Source organism: Pecten maximus, chromosome 5 (genome assembly GCF_902652985.1).
Source record: "Pecten maximus chromosome 5, xPecMax1.1, whole genome shotgun sequence".
Taxonomy (NCBI): domain Eukaryota; kingdom Metazoa; phylum Mollusca; class Bivalvia; order Pectinida; family Pectinidae; genus Pecten; species Pecten maximus.
In genome coordinates this window covers 42,727,315-42,740,207 of record NC_047019.1, presented here as the reverse complement: position 1 = coordinate 42,740,207, position 12,893 = coordinate 42,727,315, and the positions used below count along the sequence as shown (strand labels likewise).

General features: G+C 38.6%; 1 protein-coding gene across 6 annotated transcripts in view; it reads left to right on the top strand.

Moving 5' to 3' along the window:
- The window catches only part of LOC117328098 (spondin-1-like), a 118,310-nt gene that overhangs the window by 88,085 nt on the left and 17,332 nt on the right, over window positions 1-12,893 (top strand). For all 6 annotated transcript variants that reach the window (XR_004532849.1, XM_033885458.1, XM_033885457.1 and 3 more), the window contains one exon: window positions 2,918-3,072. Coding sequence is in view for 5 of the 6 variants with exons in the window: in XM_033885458.1 (XP_033741349.1) it covers window positions 2,918-3,072 (155 nt within the window). In the remaining variant the exon portion in view is untranslated. The remainder of the gene's footprint in view (window positions 1-2,917; window positions 3,073-12,893) is intronic.

Below are 12,893 nucleotides of genomic sequence, written 5' to 3'. Positions count from 1 at the left end.
TCATTTGAGGTGACCAACACAAGAGAAGAATAATGTGCATGGATAACTTGTCATTTGTAAAAGCCAACCATTCAACTACTTAATCGGGCTGTCACAATATATAATTTGATATCTTTATGAAATATGTTCACAAAGATCTTAATCTGGGAACTGTGACTTTTCCTCCTGGTTGTTTACCTGAGGTCAGTTCTGTGCAGTGTGGTGTTGTAGAACACTGATTCTCACTATTTCTCAGAAAGTACTAAAGGGATCTTTCTCATATTTCATATGTAAGTTACCCTTGGCCTGTAGTTATGCATATTGCATTTTGGGACCGATCAGAAAATAACATGGCTGACAGGCTCTCTTTCTTATTGAAATTCTCTGAACATCTTCTTAACTATCTCTAAAAACCTTGAAATTCTCCTATAGAGTTAAAGACCAAGAATTATCTCTGGATTAGACAGGTCTCCTTTTCTACCCAGAATTATCTCTGGATTAGACAGGTCTCCTTTTCTACCCAGAATTATCTCTAGATTAGACAAGTCTCCTTTTCTACCCAGAATTATCTCTGGATTAGACATGTCTCCTTTTCTACCCAGAATTATCTCTGGATTAGACAAGTCTCCTTTTCTACCCAGAATTATCTCTGGATTAGACAGGTCTCCTTTTCTACCCAGAATTATCTCTGGATTAGACAAGTCTCCTTTTCTACCCAGAATTATCTCTGGATTAGACAAGTCTCCTTTTCTACCCAGAATTATCTCTGGATTAGACAGGTCTCCTTTTCTACCCAGAATTATCTCTGGATTAGACAGGTCTCCTTTTCTACCTTTAATTCATCAGATGCTTTACCCACGCTATCTCTGGAACTGTGCACTTCTATCAATTCTAATTCATTTTGTGAATTTAAAATATGATAATTTTATTAATAACTACTAAAACTTCATATTATGTGTATGATGTTCCTGCCAGGTTTGTAAATCGTTTTAAAACTAGTGCGGTTATGGCAGGGTTGTTCTCCTGTATCCATCATGTTGTTCAAGCTTATCACCTACCCGGATCAAAATAACTGTCAGCACTAGATTTAAATTAAGATAACAAGGGAATTAGATGCGTCTATATATCCTTTCATAAAAACGATGTTTGCTTAAATTTGAGGAATATTATGAAACCTGATAGGAACATTTGATATTAACCAGAGCCACAAAGTAGCTGCAGTGTTGTAGGAGATTGAGTTTCTGAACGACTCATATTTCTGTATGTAAAATTTTAAGGGATGGCTGGATCAGTATGACAAGGCAGGGAACACTCACAAATACACACAACAAATTTAAAGCAACTTGTTGATCTGACATTTTATAAATACGTGAACCAAATAGTGGACACAGAACCAGATTGTTGATTAGGGGCCGCGGTGGCCGAGTGGTTAAGGTGTCCCGACACTTTAACACTAGCCCTCCACCTCTGGGTTGCGAGTTTGAAACCTACGTGGGGCAGATGCCAGGTACTGGCTGTAGGCCGGTGGTTTTTCTCCGGGTACTCCGGCTTTCCTCCACCTTTAAAACCTGGCACGTCCTTAAATGACCCTGGCTGTTAATTGGACGTTAAACAAAAACAAACAAACAAACGAGATTGTGATAGATACACAGGGCCTGTTGGGGGTAGATAAAGGGCCTGTTGGGGTAGATAAAGGGCCTGTTTTGGTAGATACAGGGCCTGATTGTGATAAGATACAGGGCCTGTTGGGGGGTAGATACAGGGCCTGTTGGGGGTAGATACAGGGCCTGTTGGGATAGATAAAGGGCCTGTTGGGGGTAGATACAGGGCCTGTTGGGGGTAGATAAAGGGCCTGTTGGGGGTAGATACAGGGCCTGTTGGGGGTAGATACAGGGCCTGTTGGGGGTAGATATAGGGCCTGTTGGGATAGATAAAGGGCCTGTTGGGGGTAGATACAGGGCCTGTTGGGGTAGATACAGGGCCTGTTGGGGGTAGATACAGGGCCTGTTTGGGCAGATACAGGGCCTGTTGGGGGTAGATAAAGGGCCTGTTGGGTGTAGATACAGGGCCTGATTGTGATAGATACACAGGGCCTGTTTGGGTAGATACAGGGCCTGTTTGGGCAGATACAGGGCCTGATTGTTATAGGTACACAGGGCCTGTTGGGGGTAGATAAAGGGCCTGTTGGGGGTAGATAAAGGGCCTGTTGGGGGTAGATACAGGGCCTGTTGGGGGTAGATACAGGGCCTGATTGTGATAGATACACAGGCCCTGTTGGGGGTAGATACAGGGCCTGTTAGGGGTAGATATAGGGCCTGTTGGGGGTAGATATAGGGCCTGTTGGGGGTAGATAAAGGACCTGTTTGGGTAGATACAGGGCCTTTTGGGGTAGATACAGGGCCTGTTTGGGCAGATACAGGGCCTGATTGTTATAGGTACACAGGGCCTGTTGGGGGTAGATAAAGGGCCTGTTGGGGGTAGATAAAGGGCCTGTTGGGGGTAGATACAGGGCCTGATTGTGATAGATACACAGGCCCTGTTGGGGGTAGATACAGGGCCTGTTAGGGGGTAGGTAAAGGGCCTGTTGGGGGTAGATAAAGGACCTGTTTGGGGTAGATAAAGGGCCTGTTGGGGGTAGATACAGGGCCTGTTGGGGGTAGATATAGGGCCTGTTGGGGGTAGATACAGGGCCTGATTGTGATAGATACATCATCACACAGCAGTTCCCTCTCTTTCTTTACTAATTAATTGCCCAATTAAAATGTTGATAATGGAGAATAACTTGCATATTCATATAACTTGATCTTTTCATTTCAAAATATTAATGATAAAAGATCAGAACACATAGCTATTGAGACTTTGTATATTATGACAATTCTATCTGTTAATAACATTTCTGTTGTGTTAGTATTTTTATGATATATTAAATGTGTTACAGATGAGTTGGTCCTGATGCATTGGTCACGGTTGGTTGGCGCCAGTCATTCCAGTGATTACACTATCTGGGAATATGGACAGCCTGCCACAGAGGGGGTGAAGGAACTGTGCGAGTTTGGTTCCTCACTCAAACTACAGAAGGAGATGAGGCAAAATGTAAGTGTATATACGTCTAATTAGGGAGAGGACATTTACAGTCCTGTGTATCTCCTCATGTTCTCTGTCACCGAATTCATGATGATTTTAGAGGACTTCCTTTGACCATGCAGAGTACTCGATAAGGTGTGAGAGTACTATATAAGGTGTGAGAGTACTATATAAGGTGTGAGAGTACTATATAAGGTGTGAGAGTACTCGATAAGGTGTGAGAGTACTATATTTAACCACCAGTAAGGTGTGAGAGTACTATATTTAACCACCAGTAAGGTGTGAGAGTACTATATTTAACCACCAATAAGGTGTGAGAGTACTATATTTAACCACCAGTAAGGTGTGAGAGTACTATATTTAACCACCAATAAGGTGTGAGAGTACTATATTTAACCACCAGTAAGGCCTGAGAGTACTATATTTAACCACCAATAAGGTGTGAGAGTACTATATTTAACCACCAATAAGGTGTGAGAGTACTATATTTAACCACCAGTAAGGTGTGAGAGTACTATATTTAACCACCAGTAAGGCCTGAGAGTACTATATTTAACCACCAGTAAGGTGTGAGAGTACCTGGGTACTATATTTAACCACCAATAAGGTGTGAGAGTACTATATTTAACCACCAATAAGGTGTGAGAGTACTATATTTAACCACCAATAAGTCCATGCCTGGTGACCACACATATCTGTTCAGTGTTAAAGCTAACAATGAGTTGTCCTCCTGTAAGGCCAGTCCCTACTTTGAATACCTACAGGTTGGCCCCTTTAACACTAGATACGAGGTTTAGGGAAGTAAGGCGTAAACAAAAAATATCTTTAAAAAACATAAACAACATAGTTTTAATGAGGAATAGATAGCATATATATAGTTTCATTTGTAAAATACAAGATCTGCCATTGTGGTAGTTTTATATATGAAATAGGAACTCATAGGAGATCTTTTATTTGTTAAACTTGTTTCTATGGCAAAAGAACTTGTGTGAAGAAATCTTTCAATGTTTTAACAATTCAAGAGATGGCCCTTTACAAGAGTTAACATTAAAACTCACACCTGGCTGTGTCCCACTCTCTCATAATCTGGTTTTATTTGGTTTAGGATCATAGATATTTATTTAAACAAATATTTTGTAAGTATGTGAGATCAATATTACATACCTACCTGTAACTTTACCTGTGTAACCCTTACTGCCATGTTCAGTATGGCATCACCTATCAGAGGTCGTGACCTCAAACAAAAACCAGGTGAACTTTGTGGTTAGACCTGCTCCCGTAAACAAAGTACATGGAAACCTGCCTAATGATGTGAAAGTTGGTGTAGGAATTGACAGGAACAAGTTAGCTGTCTGAGATCACACAAACATTAAGTCAGCTTGTGTTGCTATGACACCTGAAATGACCAGAGCGGACACCTTGGTATATAGGTAAAATACTCTCACTTCCTGAGAAAAAAAGTTGGCATCTGAAAGGTTACAGGTAGGCCTGACAGATACAGTGCAATTTAGTTGGCGTTAAACTGGTGACAATCATTTGTCAGAGTCCATTAAAGGAACGGCATCCATCACGTCACTAGGAGGGCCATGATATCTGCGTTAATACACATTCCTCCTATATCCTGACGTAACATACCTCTAGCATATTTCATGGGGAAAAAATGGCAGACAAATAATTAATGTTAGTGTTCGTTTGTTAGTTCTGATGGTAATGTCAGACAATATCGAGATGCATTACATGTGAGGTTTGGCATCCCTTGGACAATAATCCCTCATGCTCGGAATCCCATGGACAATAATCCCTCAGGCTTGGAATTCCTCAGACTTAGATTGCACAGACTTGGAATCCCTCAGACTTAGAATCCCAAACATCGCTGATTTTATAGGAACATAAAACTTTAGTCATTAGTTTCATTATAAGTTCAGGAGTACATGTTTTTAAAGTTTCAATTATTTACTTTAGTTCAAATAATTTCTTTCCAATTGAGGACTGACCACAGTTATGAATTAATTGCAAAACATAATTATTTTCAAAATTGCAATGATGCATAAAATGCATTGAATTTTTTAACATAAATGGTTAAATTGCATTCCAAATTATGTACAAAACTACTAATAAATCACTTAAACTGTTGAACCCTGACAAACATGTTGGTGGTAAGTCCAGATGGAATGACTTTGAAACTGTACAGGTCTTACGAGCCGTAACATATGTCAGAAAGCTTTGTCAAGTATGTTAAGAAAGCATTGTTCAGTATGTTCAGAAAACATTGTCCAGTATCTTGACCAACTGGTGTTGTGATTTGCTGAAAGCCCTTATCCTCACCTGTTGGAGTATAATTCCTGCTGTCTATCATCATATCCTAATTCCACTGTATCATTGAATAGTCAACCTAATATCAATGCAAATCAGTTATTAATTACTCATTAAATATTCTGACGACCTGAAAACAAGATTGTCCAAAATTGGAGGAGTATTTTGTTTTGTGTTTGATGTTTGGACGTTGTTGTACGGACTAGCCCTGATCTTAGACTTGTCCCCAAACTTTGATACAGGGATCTGGGGGTGGGGGCTGACAAAGGATGACATGGATTAAAAGTCAGTGCTCTATTGACAGATATTAGATTTGACGATAGATCAGACAGGTCTACATGGGTAATTACAACAGGAACAAGGTCAGCTAGGGGTCGGATAGGACCCGACTAATCACGGGTGAAATATTGGGCCGTCCCATCCTATTGTGGTAACTAACACTACCACATAATACAGATTTGTCAGAATACCAAGATAAAGGGTCGGCAAAAATGTATACATGTGTCTTTTTATCTGTGAGAATAAAAGTAAGAATTGATGTAAAGGAGCTGTGTTTGCTTGCTTGGGAAACATGTCACAGAGCAGAGTTCGTGGAGATACGGTGTAAAGAAACTATTGTTATATATAGAGGCAGTGGTAGGCTGTGAATTTTTAGTTGTATGTCAAGTAAGAAAAAATCAATCAAACAACTTTGGAAGTTTCACCAAGATTATGTTTATTTTGAAAAATCCAAATCATGGATTGAAAAATACTTCTTGCTTGGTCTTCAATGTATATTCTTCATTAACTAAAAGTTGCCCTAAATGTGACGGAGAAAGTCTTTTATGGTAATATGATGTGGAAACTGTCTGTTTTTGGGTCCAATTTTACAGACAATTAAACAAGAGAATGAGACGTGTCATTATTGTACCCTGAACACCCTCTGTCTCCCAAGCTGCTATTGTGTGTGCTCACAATACCTTCCACACGAGTCATTGATGGGTGGGCCCTCTTTAGATAACGCTGTTTATTGAAAATTGATAACGTCAAATTAAAGTGATCTTTTTTGTCTCACCATCTTCCTTCTAACCTTACATATGGGATCTCACCTGCATCAGATACGCAATTATTTCTGAGTTTTATGTTATTGTACTTGAAATGTCAAGTGCAGAAATATATTGATATCAGTTTGGAAATTATCTGACCAATCAGCATTAAGGTTTTAAGACTCGGACCACATGTTGATTTTGGATCTAATATCTACCAAGTCAGTAAGGAACGCTGACTTCGGTTTTTTTTTTCTTTTTTTCTTTGAATAGCATTAAATGTTTATTACCTAGACACAGTTTTCAAGGTTAAGATAACTTTTGTTGTTCTAATGTAGATTGAGGCAAACACTACACTGACCCTTGATTATTTTCTCCCTTTAAATTGCCTGCCTGTGTAAAAATCACAGACAGCCAGAGAGTCACTCATTGCTGGAAGAATTCAATTTTAAAGTGAGGAAAATATTAAATGTTATATGTAAGTAAAAGTTAAAGTGAATTTTCAGCAGTTTAACAGTAAAAAAGATAAATATGTCAAAGGCTTACTCACAAATGTTGAGAGCGAGAGTTTTTGTGTAATTATTTTGCTGTAACTTGACATGTATATTTGATGTGAATTACTTACTGCAAAAAATTCAAAGGAACACAGATAGTTTAAACAAGTATGTTGCCATGGAGAAGAAATGTATTCTTTAGAATTAAAAGAAAAAGGAATTTGTACAAATGATAAAAGGCCATACTATGAGGTTTTTACTTGTCTAGTTTGCATGCTACAAATATCTCACTGGCATTTGTATGTGAAATAAAAAGGCCAAAAAAACCACCAGGTAAAAAGTGAGGAAGTGTATCAGTATCACACCAGCTGGGTGATATACCAAAGACACTAGGTTTTTTTTTGCGATTTGTTTGAATCATTTACCCCGGAAGGTAGTGTTTACAGGACTTGATCTGATACTTTGATTTAAGGGACACAACCTCATATAAATTTTTCCAATAAATGTTTTCTTGGAAGAAACGATCAGTGTGGTTTGTGTATTTCAATTCAAACTACCTATTTAATTTAAAGAAAATTGATCAATTTCTGGGATTTGTTTCAGAAAGTTATCCTTCGGTAATGGGTTTGAAATGGTCGGTTGAAGTCTTGTTTTAGAATGTTATCTGTAGATAATGGATTTATAATGGTCCCGTGTGGTACTGTGTTTAAAGCCTGATACCTATAGTAGTGTAATGTTTAAAAAATAATATCTTCAAACTGAGTCTTTAATTGATTATCACAATCAATTGATGAGATATCCAGATCGGTATACTAAAGCAAGGGAAATGGATATCCGGTTAAGACCGAAAAGCACATGTCGGGTCCCAAGGGAGGTCTGTCATCATGTAATCTTAAACTGATAGAGTTTACAGGTAGCCTTACAGTGGGTAGAGCTAATTTGTCGGCACTCAAAACAGGCATGTTCATTCTAATAGGATAAACAAATATATTTAGCACACCTCAAAGGAAAAAAACGGATAGATGAATTAAGATACTAATTTATTATAGGAAACCCGAACATCTATCAATGGAAATATGTAAATAATTAGCAGAGCTGCTGCTGGAATGATAGAACAGTCTGGTTTCCTGTCTATAAACAGCTCAAGTCAAAAAGGAAAAAAAGGGCCAAAAAGCTGGTGTTGAGAAAATCCGAAACAAAAATAACAAAATTCAATAGGCATAGCAGTGGGAGAGAGATGGTGTGCTTCTTTGAGAACAAAATGGATAATTTGTCAGACGGATGTTAATAACATCTCCAGGATCCAAGGCAACTGTTGGTAAGCTCATCAGGTTGTAGAGTATAGTGTGTTTGATGGTCAGCTCAGACAAACCTGTAGCAGGCCTCTTATTATATTTCATACCATAAATTTTTCAAAAGGCGGTTTATTTTCAATTATCCCTTAAATATAGCTTTTTAATGAATTGGAAGTATCAACCTTGAAAATAGATACGTAAACAAAAATTCTGAGATACTGTTTTTACGATAAACACCTTGGTAGTTGTTATTGCATTCATCAGTAACATCTAAATAGTTATGTGGCTGATAGGCGAGGCTGTCATTAATCTGTTACTCTACCTTGGGGAGGTGACGTAACATAAGATAAAAACAAAACCTATCTAGTGTTGTGTAGTTAGACACCTACCGTTTGATAAATGGTTCGCACTGGTGAAGTTAGCTTTTCTCTTCCTCTTGAAACATCTGATAATCACGGAGTGATAAAAACATACAAAAGTCCTCCTTGATGTATAAGTCAGTACCCATAAAAACGTCATATTGTCTGATACAAATAAAGACCTACTGTGAATTAGGTTTTATAGAATGTTTGATAATCCTTTTGAGGATTAGGTTCAGTATCAATTTCAAATAATTTCATCTTATACTTCAAATATTGAAAAGGGTCGTTATTTTTATTTTGGTCTTCAGTTCAAAGAAAAGGAGAATTTTTTGTTGATGTAATTGAGTTTGACATTTGTTTTGTAACCATAGTAACATAATAACAGGACGTCTCCTGGAGTGGATAGCTTGTGACTTAGGTATTTACAGCTCTCTTTGTCTTTCTACAGAGAGTGAGATACTTGATAATGGAACTGTCTTTCTACAGAGAGTGAGATACTTGATAATGGAACAGGAGAGGTCACCTGACATTGATTTTCAAGGTCACCCAGGGCATAAGTCAAGGTCACATGTTTAATATACACTATGCATATTATATATCTTCAAAGCTCAATATCACTCCTTTTGAAGTATTGTTTTGACATGAAATAGAAATATTGAGTAGAGGTATATTAATAGCTGAATTCAGCTGTTGTTCAAAATTGCATGCATATAAACATGAAGGTCAATTTTATGAATTATGCAATTTTTTAATAGGGAAGGTGTAGGACCAAAAAGTCAGACAACAATCTCTGTGTTATATAGGAAGGTGTCATACCCAACAAGCTCTGTGTTATATAGGAAGGTGTCAGACCCGACAAGCTCTGTGTTATATAGGAAGGTGTCGGACTGACAAGCTCTGTGTTATATAGGAAGGTGTCAGACCGACAAGCTCTGTGTTATATAGGAAGGTGTCAGACCCGACAAGCTCTGTGTTATATAGGAAGGTGTCAGACCCGACAAGCTCTGTGTTATATAGGAAGGTGTCAGACAGACAAGCTCTGTGTTATATAGGAAGGTGTCAGACCGACAAGCTCTGTGTTATATAGGAAGGTGTCAGACAGACAAGCTCTGTGTTATATAGGAAGGTGTCATACCCAACAAGCTCTGTGTTATATAGGAAGGTGTCAGACCCGACAAGCTCTGTGTTATATAGGAAGGTGTCAGACTGACAAGCTCTGTGTTATATAGGAAGGTGTCATACCCAACAAGCTCTGTGTTATATAGGAAGGTGTCAGACCCGACAAGCTCTGTGTTATATAGGAAGGTGTCAGACCCAACAAGCTCTGTGTTATATAGGAAGGTGTCAGACCCGACAAGCTCTGTGTTATATAGGAAGGTGTCAGACCACAAGCTCTGTGTTATATAGGAAGGTGTCAGACCCGACAAGCTCTGTGTTATATAGGAAGGTGTCAGACCCGACAAGCTCTGTGTTATATAGGAAGGTGTCAGACTGACAAGCTCTGTGTTATATAGGAAGGTGTCAGACCCGACAAGCTCTGTGTTATATAGGAAGGTGTCAGACTGACAAGCTCTGTGTTATATAGGAAGGTGTCAGACAGACAAGCTCTGTGTTATATAGGAAGGTGTCAGACCGACAAGCTCTGTGTTATATAGGAAGGTGTCAGACAGACAAGCTCTGTGTTATATAGGAAGGTGTCAGACCGACAAGCTCTGTGTTATATAGGAAGGTGTCAGACAGACAGACAAGCTCTGTGTTATAGGAGGTGTCAGACCACAGCTCTGTGTTATATAGGAAGGTGTCAGACCCAACAAGCTCTGTGTTATATAGGAAGGTGTCAGACCCGACAAGCTCTGTGTTATATAGGAAGGTGTCAGACTGACAAGCTCTGTGTTATATAGGAAGGTGTCAGACAGACAAGCTCTGTGTTATATAGGAAGGTGTCAGACCGACAAGCTCTGTGTTATATAGGAAGGTGTCAGACCCGACAAGCTCTGTGTTATGTAGGAAGGTGTCAGACAGACAAGCTCTGTGTTATGTAGGAAGGTGTCAGACAGACAAGCTCTGTGTTATATAGGAAGGTGTCAGACCCGACGAGCTCTGTGTTATATAGGAAGGTGTCATACCCAACAAGCTCTGTGTTATATAGGAAGGTGTCAGACAGACAAGCTCTGTGTTATATTGGAAGGTGTCAGACTGACAAGCTCTGTGTTATATAGGAAGGTGTCAGACCCGACAAGCTCTGTGTTATATAGGAAGGTGTCAGACCCGACAAGCTCTGTGTTATATAGGAAGGTGTCAGACAGACAGACAAGCTCTGTGTTATATAGGAAGGTGTCATACCCAACAAGCTCTGTGTTTTATAGGAAGGTGTCAGACGGACAAGCTCTGTGTTATATAGGAAGGTGTCAGACAGACAAGCTCTGTGTTATATAGGAAGGTGTCAGACCGACAAGCTCTGTGTTATATAGGAAGGTGTCAGACCGACAAGCTCTGTGTTATATAGGAAGGTGTCAGACAGACAAGCTCTGTGTTATATAGGAAGGTGTCAGACCCGACAAGCTCTGTGTTATATAGGAAGGTGTCAGACCCGACAAGCTCTGTGTTATATAGGAAGGTGTCCGACCGATAAGCTCAGTGTTATATAGGAAGGTGTCAGACTCGACAAGCTCTGTGTTATATAGGAAGGTGTCAGACCGACAAGCTCTGTGTTATATAGGAAGGTGTCAGACCCGACAAGCTCTGTGTTATATAGGAAGGTGTCAGACCCGACAAGCTCTGTGTTATATAGGAAGGTGTCAGACCCGACAAGCTCTGTGTTATATAGGAAGGTGTCAGACTGACAAGCTCTGTGTTATATAGGAAGGTGTCAGACCCGACGAGCTCTGTGTTATATAGGAAGGTGTCAGACCCGACAAGCTCTGTGTTATATAGGAAGGTGTCAGACCGACAAGCTCTGTGTTATATAGGAAGGTGTCAGACCGACAAGCTCTGTGTTATATAGGAAGGTGTCAGACCCGACAAGCTCTGTGTTATATAGGAAGGTGTCTGCTGTATTTTTGTATCAGATTTGAAGCTTGTTATACTGATCAGGTTCCATCTTAGTTTTATGGGCGCCCCTTTCACCAATGTACAAGAAAGAGGAGCGTTTTCTTTGGTAACTGGAGCAGAACTCTGTCATATCATCACGTAAAAACACTCAGAGCAAATTAACATGAAAACTGTTACACTGTGTCGCTCACTGTTTATATGTAACAGTCGTTAAATTTATTTTGTAGAAAAAGAGGAAAAAAAGACATATGGAAATTTGAAACATTATTACAGTTTCATTGCAACATGGGATAAATAATGTGCATTAAATTTATGAGTTCTTGGAGATAACATTGAAATAATTTTATATTCAACAAATTTTAAGAAGTCATAAGAATTATAAGCCACAACTATGTATGTTTATACAAAAAAAGGTTCAAGTTATGTTTGACATGGTCGGATATACATCAGGCTTTATAATTCAAGTTATTCAAATATTGTGTACAGATATTTGAGATTTCCGAGTGTTTGATCTTCTGCCATTAAGTAAATATACTAATACTTGTCAATGATAATGTTGAATGGGTTCTGTATCATCTACATCGAAGTGAGGAAATAAGCTTGAGTAACAAACTATACATACAATGTTGATGGAAAATGAAAAGATACCAAAATGTGTGTTGATACATAGAATCATGTTGAGTGACTCTATAGTATATTTGCTAAGAAGCAGTTTTCAGTCGAGAAAAATTGTGATGTTTAACAATTCAACAAAGATCAGAATATTGATATTTGTCAATGTCTTTGATGTAAAACAAACAAACATGCTTTGTGATGCAACAGACATATTCATTCATTATTTTTTATATATTCTGTACTATTTTGGGAATACCACAATAACAATAGCTCCAATTCTCCTACGGTTTAAAGCCTTGTATAAATTCAGCCCAAATACACATAAAAAATCACTGATATTGAACAGTTAAGAAATTCATTGCATGTTGCCCGTTTGATCATTGAGACAAAGACGGATAGTTACAAGTATTACGTTAGATGATATATTAGCATGGAATGGAAAAAAAAAATGTTATAATGACAAATATGCAGCTCTTTGTACACAAATATTCAAATGTTTGTTTAAACAGATTTTGCACAAGTCATCTTTGTCCAACTTGAATCCAATTGAGACATTCCAGAAGATATTGGAGAGTTTCTAAACCACTGCTATCTGTTGAACAAAATATACCAATATGTGGAAAGTCACTGTCCCAGGCCTTGGTGTAACCTGGGTTAGATGTTGACTCACATGTA